General features: G+C 40.8%; 1 protein-coding gene across 1 annotated transcript in view; it reads left to right on the top strand.

Annotated features, from left to right (window-relative positions):
- Positions 1–4,141: 4,141 nt before the first annotated feature.
- LOC130592863 (tropomodulin-2) overlaps positions 4,142–26,072 on the top strand; it is a 34,177-nt gene continuing 12,246 nt past the window's right edge. Inside the window, exons 1-3 of the mRNA XM_057397494.1 lie at positions 4,142–4,261; positions 14,219–14,427; positions 16,159–16,315. Coding sequence (XP_057253477.1) covers positions 14,302–14,427; positions 16,159–16,315 — 283 coding nt within the window. The 5' untranslated portion in view covers positions 4,142–4,261; positions 14,219–14,301. The remainder of the gene's footprint in view (positions 4,262–14,218; positions 14,428–16,158; positions 16,316–26,072) is intronic.

Below are 26,072 nucleotides of genomic sequence, written 5' to 3'. Positions count from 1 at the left end.
TGGAGCAGAAAGATCTTCACCATTAGCAGACCCCATAAAGAGAGTAGGACAGGATCTGTTAGCTCCTGCTTCCTTCTGAGGAGCAAACCACTTTGAACAGGGCAGTTTAAAGGACATGGAGAGTTAGCCTGTACCTCCAAAGCCTCCTCCTTCTCATGCCAGCACAAATGGCAGAGCTGGGATGGGTGGAGGAGCAACTGTACCTCAGTGGATAGAGCAGAAGTCATGTTACCTGTACTGCGGTGGCTCCAGGGGAGTGTCAGCCAACCCAAGGCACACTTGTAGACACACTGCATGGAGCAGAGCGGTGATGCCTCTCTTTGTAAGTGGGGCATAGAGAATGGTGAGCCACTGGGGTCTGGCCTTGGAGTCAGCAGTGCTCTTCTTACATCCTTGGGCAATCCTTTCCACTTTTCAGCCTTTCAGAGTCCAGTGTTCCTGTCCCCAGTGGCATGCTCACCAAGTGGGCCCCAGATTTAAAATAACCTTCTGGTTTGTGTCTCGCTTTCCACATCTGCAAAGTGGAAAAGGTGATTCAATTGGAGATCTACTGCTGTGAATTAACTGGTACAGATGAGGTATTTATTATTACTGTTACTACCATGGCAAGTACAGTGTACAAATCTGAATGCATTTCTTCAGGATTTAGAGTGCAGTGGATATAGAAGGGCTCTCAGAAATCAAATTTGGGTGAAATAACAGATGACTTGAAGTTAGTGTTATTTAATGTATTACAGTATAACTGTACTCTGCCTTATGAAACAGCCCAAGAAAATCCTATTATCTATCAAACCAATGTAATTAAAAAATTCCAGCCTAAATATAGTTGGAGTTTGACCTGCTGGCCAGCATTTTAAGGCTTGAGCCATCAGGCTCTAATAAATTGGGTCAGACTACATACATTGGTCCTCTTTCAAAGCCATTTCACAAGTGTCACTACAACTCACTAATTTTACATGTGAACAACAATCAGATTTTATCTCTACCCTAGATATTGAATAAAGGGGTTTTAGGTACAGGTCACTGAATTTGATCAACAGCTGTTCAGTAAGGGAAGAGATCAAATCACACACAACACAGTAATTGAGTCCAGATGTTTAAAAGACAAGCTCCAGCTCAAGCAGGAATTAATTACATGAAGTCTTACAAGCTGTGTTATACGGAAAACAGATGAGAAGATCACAACAGCCCCTCTGGTTTTTCATTAAAAGAATATAACAAACAGTTTAAAGCAACTGACCACATTTTGGCTACAAATAGTTCAGTGAACTCAAACTTGCTGTTGCATGCCCCAGTCAGTGATTTACTGGTGCACCTTACTGGTGGTAACCTCAGCTTAGGCAGTGCTGGAAAAACACCAAACCTCTACACCACATTTACTGTGCAGCAGCACTGAACCAGACTGTCACTGTTCAAAGGGAAGGAAGAACCAGGAAATGCATTGTTTTGGGATCCACAGGACCACTGGCTCTTAGAGGCACCCCTCAAGTGGAGCAAAATTTTTATAGATACGGTGTATTCCATACATGGGTTATAGTGTATTCCATACATGAGTTCTGGTGCATCCTGTACATGGGTTAATAGTGTATTCCATACATGGGTTGTGGTGCATCCCATACATGGGTTATGGTGTATTCCGCACATGGGTTATAGTGTATTTCATACATGGGTTATGGTGCATCCCATACATGTGTTATAGTGTATTTCATACACGGGTTATGGTGCATCCCATACATGGGTTATAGTGTATTTCATACATGGGTTATGGTGCATCCCATACATGTGTTATAGTGTATTTCATACACGGGTTATGGTGCATCCCATACATGGGTTATAGTGTATTCCATACATGGGTTATGGTGCCTCCCAAAATGGGGCATAGCTCAGATTTGTGAAGGGTATTGAATACTTTTTCAATTTTGTGGTTTGGGCAGAATGAAGAACTATCTAGAACCCGCACTGTACATGAGACTGCAATGTGATACAGTTTGCTTTGCTGTGATAGTAAATAGACTGTTATTCCTATACATGTAAGCATTCTGTGTATACATCTGCATTTGATATATTTACCAGGTGTATTTTTGCTGTCTCATGAATGAAGGTGACCTTTATATTTCCTTAGATGGAGACTGATCATGTTTCTAATTTTTCAATTGCAAATTCTCTGCATGAGGCAAAAGGAAGAAAGGAGCACAAAACCACAGCCAAGGAGAAGGACCTCGACTCTAGCCAAACTCTGCACTCATGGCAGAGATCTTAGATTGTTACATTTCTAACAGAAACTAATATGAAGTGAATTTGTCAGCAGATGCAAAGGAACTGCAAATGGAAAAGTCAGCATGGGAGGGTTTTAACAAATACATTTTAAGGTGTGGCAGGAAAATCTGAGTGAAAAACTTGCAGAAGTTTATCAGAAAACAAACACCCTAAAGTTAACTTTCACTCTTTGTTGATAGCATACATTTCCCTTCCCAGTATTTGTATAATTGAGTAACTCATTCAAGCCCTGACCCTACAGACCAAGATTAAACCCCAGAAAAAGGTTTAATCTATGTTAAGAATTAAATCCACATTTCTCTATCTGATGTCTGAACCAGCCCTGTTTGCAGTGCAGCTTCAACCCCAACACCAAACCAACAGATTCATCTGCAGCCTGAGCCAGCACAGTACAAAGAAGCAGGTCTCAAAACAATTCAGTCCAGCTTCCTTCCTGACACTTCTGGTACTGGACAAGCAAACCAGGGATGCACACCCTGTTGCCTCTGCACACTTCGAGGCAGAGAGAGAGAGGGGAAAATTGTTGAATAAATGGAGATATTTCTTTCCCATTTCTATCTGAGTGTTTAGCAAAAGCTTTGGGAACTTACAGCTGAATATCCCATTTCATAAGGAGTTTGAGGCATGGAGGCTTCAAGCAGATAATTGCAGCTTTGGAACATCTCTGTGCTCTCTGCACATGACTGTGGAAACAGGTGTGTTCCTGAGCAGCCCAAGCTAACCCTTCAGTCCCTGGTATCAGTCTGAGTTTTCTGCTCTTAAGTCTTCCTACAGACGCCTGAGGTGTTTGACAGGGTTTGGGGTGAAGCTGAAAGTACTGTATTTCCTAGTTGCACTTTTTTTTTCCATAAGAGAATAAGTCTCCGTTGCACATCTGCTTCTGAACAAAGCGATGGCTTATTTTCCTGCCAACACGTCATGAAATTTAAAGACATTTTAATCACAGAAATAGCTTTTGTGCTGATAGTGACTCATCACTTAGTGCTCAGAACCAAGGGCCTCTGTTCAGCTAAAGCACAGTGCCCAGTGAAGGCAATCTGATAAATTAGATTATGGACATACCCCTGATTACAGGGGGCATATTCAAATAATATTATATACTATATACTATATATTAATACATTATACAATTCCAACCAATGGTTAACTTCAGTGTAGAATAAAAACATGAGTATAAATTGAATTGTCAAAACTAATTAAAATAAGAGTGGAAGAACATCAAAGTAGTGTCAGAGGCACGCACCCTCTACTCCAGAGTTGGCTCCCTGGAGTGACATGTCTTGGTGCCTGACGAGGGGCAGCCGGCTTCTGCTGCAGGACCTATTGGGCTGGTTCAGTTTGCGGAGGGTATGCAGGAGAAGCAAACCATGCTCTTTAGGGCTGGCTGCCGACATGTGTGGCCAAAGCTGTCTAGCACATCTGCCAGGCTGTCAGTCTGTGCATCCACTTGTAGTGGGTGCACATCAACTGCTTTGAGATGTGCACAGGGCCGGGGCGGCGGCTGTGTTTGGAGTAGCGCAGTGCGTTTTCATGGTTTCCATATAGTGGGGGCACAGGGAGGGGTGAGGCTGAGGCTGCATCACGCCAAAGGCGAGGGAGAATAAACGTGGTCTGGATGCAGGTTACATGGGGCATCACCCACAGGCTTGAGACAAAGACACGTAAAGGGGTGCGGGAGAGCAGCGGGCCCAGGGTGACTGCTCGGGTATGGGGGGGAGGGAAGCTGTTGAGGGGGGCTGGCTGCGGCTGGCAGTGCTGCCGCTTCCCGCGGACCCCGCGGCGGTTGTGGGCGGCTGCCGGACTACGAGTCCCAGCGTGCCCGGCAGGACAGGGCCCGCGGTGCGCAGCCGCCGCGCCAGGCACCCACCTGCAGCCGCCGGCGCCGGGCTCGGGGCCGGAGGGGCGCGGAGGCGGCGGGCGGCGCTGCGCTCGGGCGCGGTGGGGCGCGCAGGCAGCTGCCGGCGAGGACCGGCCCCACGGCGGGGTAAGGCGGCGGGACGGGGACGGGACCGGGAGGGCCCCGCGGCATCGCTTGCGGGCCCCGGGCGGCAGGAGGCTCCGCGGGGCTCCGCGCGCTGCGGTGCGGAGCGGAGCGGGAGGGGCGGCTGCGTGCGGCGGAGCATCCCCTGCGCGGAGCATCCCCTGCGCATGGCGGCTCGGTCCCAGCCCAGCGCGTCCCGGCGGCAGAGCCGCTGGGCATCATCCTCGGTGTGTGAGAAGCGGCGGGGCTCGCACGGGCGGCCGCGGCGCGTCCGGGGCTCCCACGGTGTGCGGAGCGCCCTTCCCTCCTGCCTATTGTTTTTAATAGCGCGTTTTCCTAGGGAAGGCGGCTGTATTTACTTGGATGCGTTCGCATCCCTTATGTCAGGCGTTAAATGACAGAAACCAGATGCAGCAGTTTAATAAAATGCAGGAGGAAGGTATTTTCGTAGATGAAGATGAGCTGTGCCGGTGCTCTCACGCCTTTTGTACGTCAGGAATACAGCAGGATGGATGGCGGGCGGATACGCTCCGCTGCTGTGGAGCAGGTCAGAATAAATGGATCAGTGACAAGTTCAGGCACAGGATGCGGATTTAGTAACATTTAGTAACATTTCCAGTCTCTTGGTGAGCAAAATGTGTCCCCCAAACCTGCACATTGGCATCACATATCACTCATGCTCTATTTTGTTGTCTGATTACAAAACTGCCAGGGTGGCCCTCTGCTAATTGAAGGGGGTTTGCTTCGATGGAAGCTTTGGGGGAATTTCTTTTACCAGAGTAAAAACTCCACAGTTGATCAATGAGAAACACATAGGGAAATCTGAGGACTATAACACTGAAAAATAAATAAGACCTGGTTATATTCATGTGACCCTCCTGCACTTAGGAGTAACATAACGTAAAACCCCCCATTGTAACATCATTACTGATGAAACAAGTCCAGAAATGTATCAGTATCAAACAGCAATTTTAAGATAATTTGAAGAGGTGATAATATTTTTATACCATGAATAATACACTCTGTAGATCTATGCTTTTGAAAACGTTTAGTAGAGGAAGTCTTCAGTAAGTTCTTGAGTTGTGTATTTGTACACATATGTGTAGTAAATCGGTGCAGTCTTTCAATTTCTTATCATATGGAAGCTTTTCCTTAACTGATTATTCCCATAAATTGTCCTTGAACTTCTTCTGTTCTGCCCTCCAATTCTGGATGTAGGAGCACATAATGGGAAAGAAACTCCCGGGACCAATTGGCCTAATACTGCAGGTATCGTGTCCTCAAGTGCCTTGCAAGGGATACAGTTATTAGGAAAATAAACTCGAACCCGGGGCTGTATGGAGGTATCTTGCTGAAGTATATTAATGATATTACAATCTTTTCCATGTTATTCTGCACCCATTTGCTATCTAACAGACTGTCTTTGCTGTGGTGCTGTGTGCTGTGCAGCTCTTAACTGTATAACTTACATTCCACTAGATATATTTATCACTGTGTAAAAAGTGAAGAAAGTTACATGAATCATTTAGTGACTTTGCCAACCCGAGTTCCATATCCGTCATTTCTCCCATCCACCTAGCTTGGGTGGATTTGTCTGAACTTAGCCAGTAGCCTCTGTCATCTTGACAATCTAAGTAATTTTGTTCAGAATGGCATGCTTTGCTCTCTTGCTGCATAACTTTTCTTCCTTTCCCAATTTATTATTGTTTCCAGTAGTTTACAACTTCTGACCAGCAATGTTTATGCATTTCTGCTGTTTTTAGTCTGCTGTAGGTTTTTTTTTGTAACATTCCTAAGTTATTGAATCTCATAGTTTGGTTCTTCTTGTGAATGAGTATTCCTTTAACAGTCTGTGGTAGCTGAGCAGGAATTGGCGTTGAGGGGCATGGAGCAGCTTCCTGTAACCACATGTATTTGCATATGGTAGGTTAACACTGGGGTGAATGCATTAACTGGCCATTAACAGAATTAACAACTGCAGTTAAGTAGCAATTAGCAGTTAGCAGCAGTGGCTCTGTTTAACAGTGGAACTTGGTCATCACTACTTGGTGCCACAGAAATCTGTAAATTTATTTTTTATATCCTTCTTTACTGGGGCTACTTCAAGGAGCAGCTGAAGGCCCAGCTGCTGGTCTAAAGCAGGGAAATCTGAGAACAGCCGTGACAAAAAGGTAGCACTCTGTGTGCTGCCTCTTGGCAGCAAAGGTGGAGCACTCTTTTGTTAATGTTACCCAGTGTCCTTTTTCCTATTGATGTTTCCAATGAAAAACAAATCTAGGGTTGTCTTTTCCAGGGCTGGTCTGATCTATTTCTCTATGAAAATAGAAAGTCTGTTTCCAGGGACATTTCCTTCTATTTATTGTTTCAGCTATAAGGATGGACACATCACAGATAGTTTCTGGCCCTGGTTTACAGCTGAAATGCAAAAAATATAGGTAGTTATGATGTCTCCGTACATCGTAAGGAGAAAAAAAAGCTTACAAAAGGTGCAAAAATAGGGTGTTTTTTTAGAAGTTACCCTACAGTGATCGTTATCAAGGATCATAGTTCCGCAATCAGTAGCATGTTCTCTTAGCCTTTGGAGCTCTTTCTGCTATGTTTTCACTTGGCATATATAATTCATTTAAAAGATGTGCTTAAATGAACAAGATTGTCCATGGAAAAAGGGACCCATGGCCAAAGGAAAAGTGGTCCAACACTTGATACTTGGAAGATGATTCAATTCCTTGTCATGCCACAGACTTTTTGTTTGATCTCAAACGAAGCATTTCCTCTGACAGGACAGTGAAGTGGGGAGGCTCTAGTGTGGCTAATAGTGTGTAAGGCACCACAACAATTGGTTCCAGTCTGTACACAACACAAAATCTGGGAAACTGAACAGATTTACAATATGGTGAAGACACTGTATTGTAAATGTCACAGCTAATACTGTAATGTGCATGATGTCAGAACTGATTTATCCATGTTCATCTGGGGACCACAGACCCATGGCCTGCTGTATCACAAGACTGGGAGCATGCATGCTCTGGGGTGGTGTTCACTTGAAGAGGTGCAACTTCTTGTGCAAGGTCAGTCAGCACCTGCCTACTGCAGAACCAAACCTGCACAGTCTGGTGGTTATTAAAAGAGGTTAAAATATCACTGGTGACCCACAGAAAATGATGGGGCTATTTTCTTCCACTGGTACAGCTCAGCACTGGGTGTTTCTGTTCATGTCAGAGCTGAATCTTACAGATGACGAACTGTGGGTGGATCTGCCATTTCATAGCCCATTTTCTGTATAAAAAGACTGCTCTCGAGGATTTTCAACCCAGCACTTCACACCAGCCTCAGTTTCAGACAGTAGCTATGTTATGTTTTTATTTTAGAAAAGCTAATTAACCTTGCATAGATTTTCAAAGAATCACTGAAGTTCTAAAGATGGAGGAAACCTCCCTTCCAGTTCCACAAGGTTACCAGTTGCAATGAGCAGCAACAGAAGATGGTTGCTTCATTGGTTTATAACTAAACTTTACCCCTCTAAAAGCAAGGGGGAGTCTCTCCCTGCAGGAAACACAACAGATGGGCAGATCTTTTTAGTCTTTTCCATTTCCCATACTTGGATGCCTCACTGGAGTGTCAGAATGCCATACAGAATACCACTAACATCTGTAACACTTAGGTTTGTTCTGTTATCCTCTTAATGCAGATAGAAACTGAGGGATTTAAAGGTAGCTTTCTTTAAGTAAGACTGGCTTAAATGATCATATGGTCACTGTATAATTAGTCATAATTTTTGTATGGAAACAATTCTAGTGATTATGATTTACACATATGATGATACCCAGAAGCAGGTTCTAATTCATCAGGCATTGTGAAGAGATCTACTTCCTTCCCGGGACTTAGTTTTATGTTTTGAATGAATATGCATAATACCCCAACGTTATCTTAGAAACAATTAGAAATTAGTTATTATATAACTTCATTCTGCATCAGTGGAAGAAGCATTAATGTTTCATCTTTAATCACCAGTGAAGAATCTTTCATGTTATCTGAATCAAAGGGCACTCATCCCTTTATATCTGCTATAATAGCAGTACATTCATATGGATAATTGTGCAATACACATGACAGTTATTTCCTTATAAAGGGCACCACTGAACTCCCATTAAAGTGAATTGATGTTTTGCATTTTAATTGCATAGGAGTCGTCAGTCCCTCAGTAAAGTAGCCAACTGTCATGTAAACTGCAGAGTGGTGTGAGCATTACCAAGGTTCAGAAGGGCTCATCAAATTAGGAAGTGGAGTTTCTGATCACTGATGATTGTCCTAAAAGTTCAGGCCTAGTCTAGTGTTAGGACAACATATTTGTTTATTGAACAGTGTCTGTATGGGCCTGTTGCTAGGAACAGAACATGAAATCATCCTACATTAGCCCTGGAGAAAAACAGCGTTTTAAATATACATTTTTTTTAGAGGGATTCTTTGCTACAGTATGACAAAAGATGGCAAACGGGGCTTGGGAATAGAAGAGGTTTGGCCACATCGTTACTTGCCCACTGCCAGCCCCAAGCTCAGTGCCATGTGCACCTGAGTGTGCTCTCCCCAGACACCCTCTCAAAGGACCCAGTTCTACAAATCCTTAAACAGGTTATTCGCCTTGATCCACCAAGTGACTGTGCTGTGTTCTGGATGGAAAGGGCTAGAAGAGGTGACCAAACCTGAGCAGTTCAGTGCTCCTTATGAATGAGTTCTTCAGGAGTTTTTTTTTGGGAAACAGGCAAAAAAGTTGATAGATTCTAGAAGACAAAATGCTTTTCTACACACCTCTTCCATTTTGTACCTACATGAGTTTCTTTCATGTGGTTACTGTCTCTAGCCACAGCAGGACCTGTAGCTAATACCATTTTCATCATACACAAAAAAAATCAGTTTCACAATGCTTCACTGTACATTCCTATCATACTTTTGTGCTGTACTAGCCCCAGTACATTCTCTCTAGCTTTTCTGAGATTTATGAACTTCCTAGTTTAAAACGGAGGGAAATTTTGAACCACAAAACATGATCTCTAGGTATACATCTCCCATGTGTTCAGAGTCAGAAAGAACATATGGGTCTTGTTTTTTAAGTATAAAAACAAAAAAGAAACCTTATTTATATATCACATAATGAGGTATTTCCCTCTTTTTATTAAGCTTGAGCTTTCAACACCCCAGCCTTATTTTTCATAGCAGTTCCTGGACAGCAGAGAGGTCTCCTGGCTGGCACTGGATTAACTGTATTGGTGGGAGCACTCCATTACCTGGATAGTGTGGGACAACCACCCTCCTTCATACTGAGCATCTGCTTGTGTTGCACAAACACTGCTCTTAATCATAATGGCCCCAATCCTATTTATTTGGTCCAGTATCAAGTTAACTTGGGATTTATTCCACCTGTTTCTTGTTTTCATGTTTATCTACTCGAGAATATTGAAAGAAAGGGAAGAATTTTTCCATATAGATCAGTTTCACAGCTGTTTTTCAAAACACAAATATCCACCATTGTGGATACAGAGATAGTTTGAAATAGATTGTGTATCAGGATTTCCTTTCTGAACATCAGTTGCTGTGATTTGGAAAAGTGAGGACAACTCAAATCTGATCATGAAAAAAGATCTTTTTTTTCTATAAAGATGCAAAGAACTCTCATGGATTATTTTCCATTCAGCACATGTCATTTTACATCATAAACGCACATTCCCATGCAGCTTCATTCTTAGCTTGTACACATTGTTGAAAGCTAGAAATCCGTATCATCTGTATCACAGGATTCTCATTGCTACAGGACCCTAGAGACATTATGTTTTCTGAGGTATATAGCCTGTGTTTTAGACAGTGTGAGTGACCTGATGTACCTTTGTAGCTGCTGGTCTGTAGAAGGTTCTACAGTTCAGGTTGTTCCAACACTTCTGAAGCAATCCAAGCAAATGCAAGTGGGACCTCTTTGACGTATAACATTAATTCAGAGGACTGATTTCCTCTCAGGAAGAAGTATCTGTATCAGCAGTAGAAAATTCCAACAGTATTATGGTATCAGCAGAAACTACAGCCTAGCTACTCTAGAAAACCCTATCAGTAGTGTATAAGGATTATAACCAAAAAGTACTTATGGAACACAGAAAAGTATACAAGAGTTACATCACAGCAGGTGTTGACTACATAAATACTGATTTTATGCAGGCTAATTAATGACACCCTTTTTGTCTTTGAAAACATATTTAACTCCTGATGTTGACAGGCATGGTGAAAAAGCTGTCCAGAATAAAACAGGAGTATGTATTTCTTTCTTTAGAAGGAATCAAAGGTAAAAATATAGCAATGGATTCTTTGAAGCTCACTGGGAAATATCTGTGCTCCACAAAGATTAAAAAGTATCACCTGGTTACGGTACCTGCACTATATAGCAGCATAGATCTCACCTGCTGGGCATCCAACAGCATGCTTTGCTGTTCGGCAGTGGGTGTTGGAGCCCATAGTAAACTGTGATGCTCCTAAACTAAATGGAAAAAGCCAAATGGGGTTTGTATTTCTTCATTCCTTACTCTCATTGTTCACTTTTCCCAGTGAGTTTGAAGTGGATCTCCATAGTCATACCCATGGTCCCTCATTCTGCTTCCCTCAGTGTTCCTAATGCAGTGTAGCATATTGTCTCTGTGATTACATTGAATACGTTTCTACTGTTTGACACTGATCTGCTTTTGTACGCTCAAAATTACACTAGCTATGAGCTGTTGGTTAGTTGGGATTGCTTTTTAACAGATGAAAGTTTTCAGACAGTAACCATAACAAAGAAAACCAAGTGGATATAATCTGTAAAAAGTAAACAGTATGCGCACACTCAGAAAAGTCAAACCACAATCAGAAGCAGCACAGACAGCATATGGCCTTGTTTATGTATACAAAATTAACAGTATGAAATCCAATTAGGAAGGTGGAGATTATAATCATCACATTAGACAGCAATTTCCAAAGTATGGGAACTCAAGGCTTAAGCATTTCCTTCCTAGACTGAATGATGCTGAATTGTCACATTTATCTCATTCCCTTGGCTTCCCATAATGTGACTGTGGTGAAAGGTCAGTAGAGAGCATAAAGCTAGGCCATGAACAACAGGCACTTCACTAGAGCTTTCAGTAACCTCTGCAGCAGAGTGCAAGCTCCACGTAAGCCTTACTACTTACAGGGATTGTGGACAAAGAAATTCCCTAAGCAGTGTCTTCTGCTTTTTTCAGTAACAGGAGAGTAGGATTCAGTTGTGAAAGGGAAAATATCAAGGGAATTTCTGCTGCAAATGCATATGTGCAAGAAAAGCATGGTTTCAAGCTCTTCCATGCACTGCTGGTCTAACAAGGGCTATCCAACATAGTGCTTCATGCCATAAGAGAAGTTAGACTGATACATCCTCAATACCTGGGTTTATATTTCTCCTTGGGTGTCCCTGCTGCACATGGTCAAATACCTTCTCTTCCTAATAATTAAAAGGAAACAGTTATGATACTGAAACTGTCACCTGTTGAAAAGTGTCCTCTGGCACATTTCCCTCTGTGGCTAAGCACAGAGGCAGTTCATGAAGAAACCAGAAATGTCTGGTGCACACCGCTCATGTTCTGCAGTAATTACCTATTAGCACCTGGATTCAACTTTGCAAACCTTTCCACAGAAGCCATTACACACATGGTTTTGCTATTCCTAGTAAAACAACTCTTAGCTGTGCTCCTGGATGTGAATCGGTCAGTGCCATACAGCCAAGGGAAAGGTACTGGCACCAGGCATCCTGCACAATAGAAGTGCTGAACCTCAGCCAGGGAAACCTTGGTGTACTCTTACTAGTTACTTTCCCAATACTATTTAATTAACCTAACCTTGTGATTACATTTCCTTCTTTTCCAGGGATGAGATTAAACTCTAATAAAATAACCATTTAAACTATGAAAGAGTTTTAAAAAGCTCTAATCCCCTCAAAGAAAGTTCCCAGCCCATTTAATGACTGCTGGCTGAAATGTTACACTTTTAATGAGTTTATGCAAAGAAACATAGAGAAGGCACCTGGTGCCTTAGTACAGCAATGTATTGCAGCTGAATTTGTTTTTACAGTTTAAACAAATATACTTATCTCTTTTAAATAAAATGCTTTCATTATTTAACAGGTAGTTTTGATAAATTCTATCAATTAAACATATGTAGAACTAGTGTTCTCTTTAAGCACTATGTACGGAAAACCATTAGTTCTTCTGGACTTTTTTGTTGCCAAAATCTCTCTCAAACATATCACATATGATAGAACCTTATAATATAATAAAACATAATATAAGAAATTTTCATAGTGGCTGTAACTTTGTGAAACATCAGATGCTGGCTAACTTCCTAAAATGTACTCACAATTTAAAGAACAGTTGAACTCTACCATGACATTGGGAATGGCTTGACAGTGATAGCATGCTATGAAAACAGGCAAATAGGGCGGGCAAAAAGGTAGAAAATGAGAGTGTATAGGGGAAATAATGCTTTTTCTTGGAATAGGATGCTCAAGTGTTTCAAGTCAAGGCTTATCATGCCTTGCAGTACTCGTAGAATTCCAGGTCTTTCAAGTTTGTAATTCTACTGATTATTCTCTTCCTTTTCTACAGGTTGCTGATTTCTAGTCTTTTTGATAGGTAGCAAAAATAGGTGTGTTTTAATATTTAGTATTTTAATAGTGAAACCCTACGTAAATGCAACATCTTCATTTGGATTTGGAATAGAAGAAAAGTAAATATCTGGCTTCCAGCGCATACAAAGAACAACAGGACCCACATGGATGTTTTTTTACTTTATGAGCATTAAGGACCTGGCCAAAGGAAATCAGAGTCTGGGTTCAGACATAAGGCAGCTGTAGGTGCCAGTTGGCTGTTTCCCATATCAACCATAGCTTTGAAATTTGTGAATGCAGAAACTCAGCTGTAAAAGTGCACAGCTGGCTATGCAATTCAGAGAGCTCTGGTCCTGGAGTGGGAAACAGGGCAGACTTGGGAGGGCCTGGAGCCCAGCAAAAGTCCCCCCAAATGCTGTTCCTGATCACAGATTAATTCTCTTTCACTCCCTCCATTTACAGGCAGGTTCTGGCTCTAGAATTGGTTCTGGACAGGAAAAAAAAGGGGGACTAAAGACAGAGTTCTTCATAATGACAAGTGATATCATAGTGACTGTTGTGGCCATGCGAATGTCACTTTCTTCTTACTGATCACTTGAGATCATCTAACAGGGAACCACGTTCATGTTTTCAAACTTAAAGATTTTGTGAAATACTAAATCCATGTTTTTCCATGACCATGTTTTGCATGCCTGCAGGTGCCCCATGGAGCAGACTAATCTACAGATGATTTTTTTAAGTATATCCTTACTGCAGGAGTTATTTTGATGATGAGTACTATCACATGTTGTAGACAAATTTTGAAATAAGACTACCAAGCAGCATACTTTACAGCTGCTTAGGTAACCAGTATGTACAAAAAAAGCCAGCCAAGACAATGTAGGCCTGCTTTTAGCCATCAGCAAAGCTGGGATAAGATAGAATAACACAAGGCATATCGTTTTGTATCTTGTTTGTCAGCATTGGACTGTTCTCTGTCAATCTACAAGCAGATTCTGCTGTTTCTAAGCAAATTAAATAAAACAGATTTATCTCTATGGAAAAGGATGAGTTCCTAATGTTTTTTCTTATCTGTTTCAAAGCTTCTCTTTGCTGCTGAACCCAAAGTTCCCAAATGTACCGTACCCCTCCCTGCTGTTTCTTGGCTATTGCTACACAGGCAGCCCCAGCACTTCCCACACTCCCTCCACTGAGCCAGGACATCTTGTTGCTTTGTTTTCATTAATCAAGTGTAAATGTGACTGTCAGCATGTGGGCTTTTTAGGACTCTATCAGCTAAATGGAGATACTCAATGCTTTATTGTTAACAGTGAGTGAAGCCGCAAGAAGCTCTGTACTCCTGGATGGTTGAAATCTTGGCAAACAGCATCAGTCGAGCAGTGCATCAGGAGCCATGTCTCTGCCCTTCCGAAAAGAGTTGGAGAAATACAAGAATATCAATGAAGATGAAATACTCAGCAAACTCTCAGAGGATGAACTGAAACAGCTAGAGCATGTTCTCGATGACCTTGATCCTGAGGTTAGTGATGGTGGCCAGGGGATTCATAGTTCAAAATTTGCCTTTTATAAATGCTACATACTACAGCATTTTATATTTGTATTCTGTTACACTAGAGGCAGTGGATCCTTAAGTAGGAGCAGCTCAGCTAGGGACATTTCGGGTTTATTCCTGCTGTGATGTGCTACTTGCTTTTGTACAAGTCACTGTGCCCTTTCTCTATCCCTTGTCTATTTAGACATGAGCTTGTCTGCAATCTAAATCTTTAATCATGTTTGTACACTGCAGCATGATGAAAAGCTTTTTATGGCTGCTATTTGTGAGCACAGCAATAAACAAACTAACACAACGTGTGTTTGTGCAGATCAGATCTTTTGAACTTCTGAGATCTGTCGATGGGGTCATTTAGCACAGATAGTTCTAGCTGAAGGGAATATATTTAGGCATGATTAAGAAAAGTAAGGCTTAGCTACACAACTGTCATTTTCTACAGAGCAAGGATAATATGGATATTTGAAGACACTCTCACAAAGAATTTAAAGATTTCCGGCCTAGGAGCTACTTGGTCCCACAGTAATGAGGTTACAGTCACAAGCGTGCTGGATGGGAATTCTGACTACCTACCCCAAAACCAAACTGTAGGAGTTTGAAAAGGAGTTCACTCTGGAAACAAAATACGTTTGAAGAAACACAATCGAATTATAACTCCTAATTCTATGGTACAAATTTACCTGGAAATTAAGGGTTGGCTTTACCGTTCTCTCCCCCCATGGTGTCACTTCCCTCACTATCAACACTTCTACAGTGCATTTTCTGGTATTTTCAAGTAACTGGCATCTCAAATGGAGACACAGAACATTAAACCAACCAGCCAACCAAACAACACAGGCCATGGTGCATTTATAGTTGGGCTACATATGTGCAGTAAATGTGTAGCGCCCTGGGCGCATTTGTGCATGCATAGGTAAAGTGTCTAGTGACTTGAGTTCACTGGGTGCACTCAGAATCCACCAGGTATTTGCCATCGATCAGATTTACTGGCCAACAGCAAAGTGTTTCTGCAGTACTCCGGGGCATCTTCAACATGTTGGCTTTACTGCACATGTACTGCAACATCCACATACCTGTACTCCTTTCTGGGATTCCCTGGACTGAAATGTGGGAGCCTTACACATCTTCCTGTATTAAGGGGTGCAGATGCAATCACAGGGTCATACAGTTGCATGTTTAAAGAAGGGCTTCATCTCTTTACTTCCTGCATACTTTAAATAAAGTCCACATCATTCACCAGTTACTTTCTGTGTATGCCATTCATTTCTGAAGCCCAAGAGACATCTGCATTAGCATGAAAGGAATTTTTTAAAAGATGAAAAAAGAGAGGAAAAAAAATGGAAAAGAGTGAATGGAGAGAAGGAAATGTACAGAAAATTTATCCTGGTCTGTTTACCTGGATTTCAAACTCTGTGGTTATGTGTAACACAAAGGGCTCTGATCTTGCTTAGGTCTTTGCTGCTGTGATTGTAAATGGGGTTAATAAAAATACTAAAAGGTGGTACAATCAAGAAGCCTGAAAGATACACTGGGTTTAATGGTTACATTTAGGTAATGTGTGTTACTGCTGTCACCAAAGAGCATTATGTGAAGTAACATGCAAAGAATGATTTCACTTAAAACCCAGCACCACTGAAATGAAATTTGGAACACTGTATGAGATTGCCTCCTCTCCTTTACATGCCTCCCTCTCTTTCACAGAATGCCTTGCTTCCAGCGGGATTTCGGCAAAAGGACCAGACCACAAAACCTGCCACGGGCCCTTTCGACAGAGAGCGCCTGCTCTCCTACCTGGAGAAGCAAGCGCTGGAGCACAAAGACAGAGAAGACTTTGTACCATTTACAGGGGAAAAAAAAGGTACAGTCTGTCTTCTGTGGGTGCTGAGTAATGGACTGCCTGGTACAGGCATCTGCCGTGCCTGGCCTTTATGTGGAATATGCTGGGACAAGAGAGTTGGAGGCTGTTACTGTGTGGGGTGAAGCTCAGGAGTCGGATCTAGAGCTGTTGAGGCGGGAGATGAAGTGGTGATTTAATCTGCCGTGTAGTGGTCTGCCTTGCTACACTGGAGTTACAATGGCAAGTTTAACCAGGGAATGGGAACACACAAATGTCCATCCAGCAAAGGGCTCCAAGAGCAGCTCCCGGATCAGTAAATATCTCTGTTTGCAGTCAAGCATGGACAAAGGTGGCCTCGCTAACCTGACTTGGACTGTTCCCATGTCCAGCATTAGGCCCATGCAAGGGTACTGTAGTGAGGGAGTGTTTAGGAGGAAACATATAAATGCCTTTCTGAGTAAGTATTGCCTACAGTTGCTGTAAGTAATACCTCAGGGAACACACTTACAGAAAATGAGTATTTTTCCACTTGTTTACTAGCACATCTGGCAATGCTGTTTAATGCAGACAGTTTCTCTGCTTCCCTTTGTCCTACAGCTACAGGAAAAAAAGGAAAAACAGGAAAACCTAACTCTAATCATGCAAACATTGGTAGGATAACCTTAGGGTTACAGGAACAATCATATTTTTAAGTAAACAGTGTTCCTTTAGCACCATTATCTCTACTTCAGGCCACTCCTTTATTCAATAAGGAACTTACTATGTCTGGGTCCATTTCTGGCCATCTGATGAATTTGCCATTATTTTGATGGGATCCTCTTAGGGAAAAGGACAGATTTCAAGAAAGTCAAAGGCACAATTTTTTACTTTATGTATCATCACCAAAGATAGAAAATTTGCAGGCCAAGAGTTGTTACTATCATTACATTGTGTTATCAGTCTTGGAAACAATGGTTTTAGACAAATGTGACATTTTTCAGCTAGATCTGATTTACATGTAGTTTTATCATGCAGCATGTTCTTTAACCTCCTTCTGCCTCCATCGTAACTTGTGCTTTAGTGCTATTCACAGGGTTGATTCTGAGCCCACTGAAATGGGGCTGTGACACTGCAGTGATCCTGCCGGTAGCAGGACTGAGCAAGCACATACTGTACAGAAAGGAAAATGGTTTATTGTAGTATGGATTTATTACCAGTTGTTTTCAGTCTCCTACACACCGCTGTGTCAGAGTAGTACAAGTTACTGCTTGCAGGTCTCTGCATATTTACACGAATATCTTCAGTCAGGTCTCACCTTACTGATATTTACTGACTTGGGCTAAGACTTTGCATTTTGCACTGTAGTCATGTCCGAGATCTCTAAACATGCCTGAAACATAAGTACACAAAAAACCAGCAGGGTGTGGAATCGCATATACCCATAGGACTGGCACTTGATCTGTACAAAATTAATCCTTGTATTGTCCCTGACAGTGTTGTTGTACATACTGGCCTGTTTATTCTATATCAGTTTTCTTTTGATGAGGCTAAGGCAGTTTTATTCCTGTGTTTGCTTCCAGATACCCTTAGAGTGCTTATTAGTGCTGCTTATTATAATTTGTGGTGTCCCAGGTGTGGAAGTACCAGTGCTTCACAAACACCAATAACCACACGTTTCACTTTTTCCTCAGCACAGTTAATTCAGCACTTAAAGCTATTCTTAATTTGGCTTTTGAGTCACTGTGATTATTTACTTCAAAATTACAATTTTAACAATTACCACAATTACGAGGTTATGAAACATTTTAGGCTGAAGGAATTATTCCCTTAATTTCCCCTGTTCCTTGTACACCACCAGTTCCTGACAAAGTCCTCATTATCAGCTTTAGCAGATTAAGTCAAATGAAAACAACCACATGTTCCGTTATTTTTACAGTCATTTTACAATTACATTTTAATACAAAGAATTCTGCTGAATTTTCTTTGAAGTCAAAAGCCAAATACCATGAAAATACCCTCTGTTTCTTTGTTAATTAGAAATATCTGAATTAATCTGAGGTCTGATGAGGTCCAGTACCTTGACAATTGCAAACTGGATGGGCAGCACAGTCTCATTTCCATGCTGCTGTAAGGGAGCTGGCTTCTAGAAAAATCTGTTTATTTTAAGCTTGGCGCATCCCTATTGGTGCTTGAGTTTCTCTTCTGCTGCCCCTGGCTTGCTCAGCAGAAGGTGTCCTACAGAAAAACCACTAGACTTAAAGCACGGGGCTTCGCTGCCTCCTTTTCTTGTTCTCTGTCCCCTTGCTCTGCACTGCAAAGACTTCACGCACAATCTGAGCCTTATAAACACATGACTGAAACCTCTGAGTGCCAAATGCACTGAAATCTTCCCATAAATTATACCGTAATCCTGCTGATATGGTGAATCTGGTGAAACATGAGGACTGCTACACAGAGGCCATGTGTGGCTGGCTCTGGATCATAGATTCCATGCTTGTAACTGCAGCATTACTTATTTTGACACTCAATTCAAAAAAACAATAACAGAATAACTGTATTAAAATATTAATTAGTTGATTTGCATTTATAAGATGATATTTTCCATGCAAGGAAATAAAGCAGTTCTGCCAGATGTGATACTACGTGCTTGATTTAAAGTCACTTTAATTAGAGAATAATTAGTATTCTTCCAAAGCTTAGTAATTCGTTCAGGAGGAATAATTTACATTTCTAAACTGTGTCCTCAAAAGCAGCTAAAGAGGGATATCTCTTGAAGAAAAGCTTATTCCTCACCTTCTGCATGTTGATGGTCTCTAAAGTGTATTTAAAGACTGGTAAATACATGATTCTATTATATAGATGCCTGTTAAATGATTTCTTTGCGTTATAGCAGCACTGTAATGTACCTGTATGATAAACAGTCCCAACTTAATTTTACACTAATTCTGCTGGTTAAAAAATAACTTCTGCAGTAGCTTTAAAATGCATCCAGTGGTATATAATTAGAAATGAGAGGTGTGGTGCCAATGTACCATTTGGCACTATTTACCACTCAAGAATATTTGTATGTCAGTAGGATTAGAATGTGTCAAGTGTGGTTTAAGCTTTTGTCAGTGTTTTATACTTTGGTATTTGTCTGCTACTGGGAGAGCATTTATTTTTTCAAATTTAAGAAGTGGGATGCTGCTACCAAATGTTAAGTGACATTTCTACCAGTTCCTACATTTGTCATGCAAAGCTGATACTGACTTCAAAATTCAATGATTAACTGAAAAGAAGGTGGCATTTAAAATGTTGTCCTTCCAGAATAGTCTGTGATCCATCATTATTTTTTATCTACTGTCTCTACCTCTCTGTTTTTTTGTTGTTAATAGCTTATTAAAAAGTTCTTGACCAAAAAGCAATACCAGGCAGCTGCTGAGGGATAAAATTCAGTTGTCTGTGTTGGTCTCTATATACTGAACACAGCCATAAGGTTTTGATTGTGCTAGAAAACAAGCCAAAACAAATTCCAGAGCTGACAGGGATATTCAGAGTGGTTGAAACACAGGAAGTATTAAATATGAGCTCAAGTTGGGGGGCTGATCGTGTAGGGAATTGCCTTGGTTTTGATTGTAATCATGGTTTGGAAAAGTTGGAGATGTTTGGCAGAAACAATCAAACGTATGGCATGCATTAGATTGTATAGGCTCTGCCATATTTCAGCTTGTTAACATGCTACATTAATTGCTGTACAAAAGAAGGCTTTAAGCCTGTACAGAACAGCTCTCAAATTTCAGTGAAACCCCACTATTAATGAGGAATGGAGGTACAGGGAGCTAGGGCTGATAACTGTAGCCATAGCAACTGGCAGTTTGCAAGTATTTATTTTATGTATTTTTGGATTAGTTCCTACTTAGGACAGATATTCTAGAAATCCTTACATAGAGCCTGATGAACCACAGAAGTTACTTATACTGACACACTGCATTTAACACATCAGCTGGAAGAGCTGGTTATCGCACTTCGATCACTGAGAAGACTTTTCTGTACCATTTTCAAGTTCATGAAAGGTTTCAGGAATAAAAAGCAAAGGTGGAGAAGAAAGGGGCAGTGTAGGCACAAAGTATTAGAGTAATGTTAATGCTGCGTGTTTTCTCTCTTACTGAGTGCAGTATGCACATCTGATCTCAATTAAGATCCGAGTACTACTGTAATACAAACATGAACTATTAACATTTCTGTTCCTGCTTTGTTGCAGTGGTTCTTGTAACTACATGATACTAATGAAACATAATTGAAAAAGTTATATTGTTGTGAAGTATTAGATATGAGAAGTAAGCCATGCCATTTTTAATTGCTATAAGGATTGTTGTTTCAACTCTTCACCACTACCTCTGTTTTCTACAAGGTCTTCCGCTCCTTGCCAAACCATTTCATTTTGGATCTGATCCAGTTCTCATCAAAGTCATGGAAAAACTCCAGTGGATTGGGCTATTATTATTTGTGGTTGGAAAGGGAAGGGGAACTCACTTGTATGTGATTAAATGCTGACATTTTTAGCCAACTGATAAAATGGAAAAGGAAGAAAATAAGGATGATTGAACAGAACTTTCAGCCAAAGCCCTGTTTCCAGTTGCTCTGGCAGAGCCCATCTATCTTGCATGTTGTGCTGTGCCAAGCAGAGTATCAATACACAGCACTAGTAATAACGACAGTCGTTTTCAGAAGATCAAAGTGTTAGAGCAGATGTTAATGAGTTCCCATTACAGTTTCTCTAACAGACTCTATATAAAAAAGTTAGGGTTTGGTTTAGAGACCCGGCATCTTTGTTGTCTTGACAAGGGCATTCTTTTCACCCCCAATGCTGAAATGCTTTGTTTAAATTTTTGCCATCACCTCCTGTTCTTCAAGGCTTAAATTTAGAATTGATGTTTGTCTCTTAAAGTATTGAAGGTGCTGCAGTTGCTGACAGTAATGCCTCAGCCAGTGCCTTTCACTGCTTGCTTTTATAAGACCCTGTTTTAGTTGCTCATGACTTTGCCAAACTTGCGCAGTTCACACTGAAATTTCCCATGCTGAGAGTCTGCCTCAGGCTGAATTTTTGGGAAGTGTCAGCAAAAAGGACTTGGCTGTTCCCAAGAGCAAGGTTAGGAGAAAACACATTGTTTTAGCCCTCTTAAGTAAATCTTTCCAGCTGTTTTTTTATGAGCTGCAGTGCCTCCATGCTTTGAAGAAAGGACTTGAAATGTATGCCCTTTGGGATCCCCAGGGAAATACACTTTAATTGGGCATCCTCAAAATATTATGTTTTTTTGTACCTCCAGTTTGTGATAGTGTTCTCCAAATATCCCTCCTGCAGTGAGTATTAGTCATGTCCTCAGAGCTTCTGCCTGCATGTGCAGAGAGCAGATGTGATAGCGCAGCAGAGCCTGGAGAGACCTGGCGTGGCCAGATGGAAGGTGTGTGGGGTGTGCAAGATGCTCTTTGGGATTGCTCATCTGAGAGGCCACTGCCACACCAGAACCAAGGGCAGGAAGTTTCCCTCCTGCTCTCACAGCGCTTTCCTCACTTCATAAGGGCGCTGTAAAGGAATGAAAAAGAGTGAACAGCCAGCAGAGAGGCTGGTGCAGAGGGGAGGGATTGGTTTTCAAAGAGCTGTATGAAGATGTTCAGGATGAGGGACTAGATGTGGCAGCTCTACTGTAGAAGGTGTAGAAGAGAGCAGTGGTAAGGAAGAGAGGACAGAGGTGGTCGAAGAGTCAGGATTCAAAGGTGTGTGAAACCAGGAGACACGGGAGATGCAGAAGGCACAGGGGGCAGTGGAGAAGGATATAAGGAATAGAAGAGATACCAGAGAGGAACAGAACTAGTGTGGCATTGGTCCAAGTTTCAGGGTTCTTTGATATCACTGAGAACCTGAAGCCCAGCAGCACAGCTTGACTCTGCTGCCTTTCCACATCAGACATAAGAGCTTTCTCCTCTGTTGGTGAAGCAGGTTAATCCAGGTGGTAATCCAGAGGGCTGCTGTAGGAGTACAAGGATCCGAAACAATTGGGTAATGTGATAATCCATGTGAGGGTCTGATTAAATTCTGGGCTTCCTTCTGTTTTAAAGATTATAGGTTGGCTTTTGTTTATTTTTATTTGAGAATGTATACTTTTCAGAAGAACTCTTTAAAGGGAATTTCTAAGGTGGCAGACACCACGCGCTGATCAAAGATGCTGGTGCAGTTTAAATTCATTCTTTGTGTATAGGCACAATAGATTTAAGAACTTTGGAAAGCTTAACTTTGCAACCTTCCTATCCATTATCATGAATTTTAAGACATGGAATATGCAGACACAAATCCAAGAGTAACGGTACAGCACAATTATGACACTGCATTTTAATTACTACTAGCTTTCAGTTTCACACCTATTTGAACTTGGCTCATTTTCTTTTTCATAATACATGTTTTTTCCTGATAAGAACTAATTGAGCTCCATTTTCATAGATTATTTGTAGGGAGGAATTTAAGTAAGGCTCAAAAGGGAAGAATAGTGCAAAATGGAAAAAGTGAATTAACTGCCTGTGATTTATGCAAGGCAGATTTCCAAGATTATTGAATTTCACTCCTAAGGTCAGTGTCGCATGCTCTAATTGAGAATAAACAGGCACTCACTGTAGTCAGACATTCATTGAAAAGTAGGAAGTAGTAAGTGTAACCAGATATTTTCTTGAAAGTACAATAATCTGAGGTATAGTTTATAGGAAAAGAGAGTACATTTTTGTTTTACAATTGTGGCAGGAAGTGCATTTATATTATAAAATTAAGTAACTATCCTTAATAAACTGATGTTAAATGAAAGAACATTTTTGTAGCAAGTATAAATGGCTTATTTCCCATTGCTCTGTGCTTTGTCGAGTTTTGGCTTGTGCAAGGTGGGAATAAACACTAAGTATTTATACTAAATATAAAAGGTGGAAATGTATATTTATGCACAAAAGTGTAATAACATAAGCAGGAAGGCAGAGAGAAGACATACCAGAAATGATGTTCCAAATGCTGAAAACTATAAATGAAGGTGAAATCCTCAAACTGTTCAAATGTCTTTTCTTTTTTCCTTTATATAACAATAAACAAATAAACCTACTTCAAGAAAATGCACTTGAAGTAGTTCCCTGCTGAATTAATACAATTTCCTAAGATGTACATATGTGGTTGCGCAGTTAACTATTACTGTATGAGATGAAGTTAAGGGATGCATCTCATTTCCTTGCTTTACTTTGACATTGCTTTAATGGGGTCATTGGCACGATGCAGGAAGTCAAAGCTTGCTGAAACAAAGTGGCAAAATTATGTCTAGGGTTTTATGACTGTACCACCAAGAGTTATTTCTTTTTTTGATAGAATTTTTCCTTTGACCTCACTCTGCATTTCTGTGTCTCTCTGTAGTCCTTTGTATTGAATCCTTCTCTCTGGTTTTCAATGGATTTTTTCCCCCAAGCTTCTTTTGATTAAAACATGAACCATATCATATTTCAAGTTGAATAGAAGTTTTGCAGTGTGTGAAAAGTAATAGGTCTGCAGCAGGCTGAGGCAGGACTGATCTCTACCCACTGCATTCACAGTCAGAAAGACCATGGGTTATAATAAGCCTCCTCAGTCATCTCCAGGTCACCCCAGGGACTTACCCCAGTTTGACTGAAGGAAGGGGAGAATGGCATTGATTTATGGTTAAAATTTCATGTTGAAAAAAGCACTTTGGATTCCAGACAGTTTGGGTTTCAATGCATGTGTAAAAATAAAATGATATTTTAACACTTACTTTTTTTTTCCTGAAATTGAATTTTGTTTTGCAGTTAAACACCAGATTATTTTTGTACATAAATGTGGTTATATTTGTGCTGTTAACTCTGACGTAGCTCAAGTATGATATGTATAAACATAGCTTTTGTCACTGTGTTTTTCACTGATAGAAAGATAAACTATTAGTATTAAGACTTAGAACAGAACATTAGCATGTTGTGGAGGCAAAATGTAACACAATTAATTATACCACAATTAGTGTTATAATAAAGTACCTTCTGAAATACAGCATGAATACAAATAGCACCGAGAGCAGCAGCCTTTCATCATAAATCTCACTTTAAAAAAATAAACATTACTTTTCTCAAAGAATACATTTTAAATTTAAGCTGGACCATTGAAACAAGCAAGCCATAATCCATATTTTATTTTGGCAGCGAATTCCATGATGGCACTTTATAATGAATTTACAATGTATGGATGTGGGACTAGAAGGGACCGCCTGAATCTTTAAACTCTGTCCTTAAAATAATGAAGGAAAACTGGTTGAAAGGTCTGTAAACACGGACACCACTTCTGCTGGTGGTGGACTAATAACATGCTAAATGCATAAACTCTCCTAACCTTTATCTGCTATGCTACAGCATCTCTTCACAGTGGGATAATGCAAAAGAATGTTCTTATCGAGATAGCAGGAAAAGAATATTTTAAAAACACCACTGGACACAAGCAAGGCCCACATATATTAAAGACATATATTGCCAGATTTGACATGACCTTTCCCCTTTAAATATTTCAGATAACCAATAATAGAATCTTTTTTCTATAACATTTGCCAAGAATGCTTTAAATGAAACCATCATTGGGGTCATATGCACATTTAAACAGATTTGGGCTGCCATCCAACAATTACATATGCCTGAGACAAATGCTTAAAAATTGTATCCCTATATATGTGAACTGCACAGAAAAAGTATGAGCCTGTGCTGGTTTCCATTATCCCTGGATTCCTTGCTACACAAGATACTTGCCCTACCCATGTCCACTATCCATAGAGAAGGACCAGATATATTACATATTGTGTCCAGTTTACACCAGACTAGAGGTCCTTTGTCTCCTTATGCTTGAAATTATAGACTTCTGTTGGCATTTGTTCACAGTGTGGCTCAGGTTTGGGGCTGTGAAGAATCACTTAGTGCCTGATAGAGAGGTTTTGTGCAAGCTGTGGAGTATAGCTGTCAGGGGATAGTATTATCAGTAAGGATAAAGGAAGTAGGATTCCCTCAAGATCTCAGATAACCTACTGATTACTTGAAACTCATGTGGAACCAGCAGTGATGAGAAAGGAAAATATTTTATGGATAGCACTGCTCACTATTGATTGCTTACTCAGTCTGATTAATTTTGGTCTTCTAGTTTCCAGCATAGTAATGACTTCTTTTCCTTATGTGTTATCCTTACAAGTCAAACTGGCATCAAGTCTTGGTCTGTGATGTCTAGAGCTGCCATCCAACACTCCAGATTAGGTGGCTGTATAGAGAGAGTCTGAAATCTTAGCACCTGAGCTGTTACGAAATCTGGAGGACATGACTAATCTATCTTCACGGAGTATTTCTCACCCCAGATTTCCACTTGACTTTTGTTTGATGCTACTGGGATAACTGTCTCTGATTCATATGACCTACTGCATGGTGAAAGAGAAATGATTCTTACATTTGGCCCACAGAGGTTTTTATCTTCTAGAAGCCTCTTAAAAATGACCTACTTAAAATATCTCCTGAATAATGAATCATAACGATATTTCTGTCTTTCTGCATTACCTTCTGCCCAGTTTTGTAATCAGAAATTATTTAGTATTGGTACAAATGTTTCTAGAGTAAATAATTGAAACCTTGCCGGAGTTCCAGAAATTTCCATTAATTTAATTTTTTTTTCCTGAGCTTATTCAGTGACCTCAGTTACGGAAGCTGACAGTACAGAAATCACTGTAGATAAAGAGATAAATGAATTGGGTATTATCTAAATGAA

This window comes from Pezoporus wallicus, unplaced genomic scaffold (genome assembly GCF_028554395.1).
Source record: "Pezoporus wallicus isolate ANWC-B61680 ecotype Strahan unplaced genomic scaffold, APGP_CSIRO_Pwel_v1 contig_3952, whole genome shotgun sequence".
In the NCBI taxonomy this organism is placed as follows: Eukaryota; Metazoa; Chordata; class Aves; order Psittaciformes; family Psittacidae; genus Pezoporus; species Pezoporus wallicus.
The sequence above is the reverse complement of the archived record's forward strand: the minus strand, read 5'-3'. Positions and strand labels throughout refer to the sequence as shown.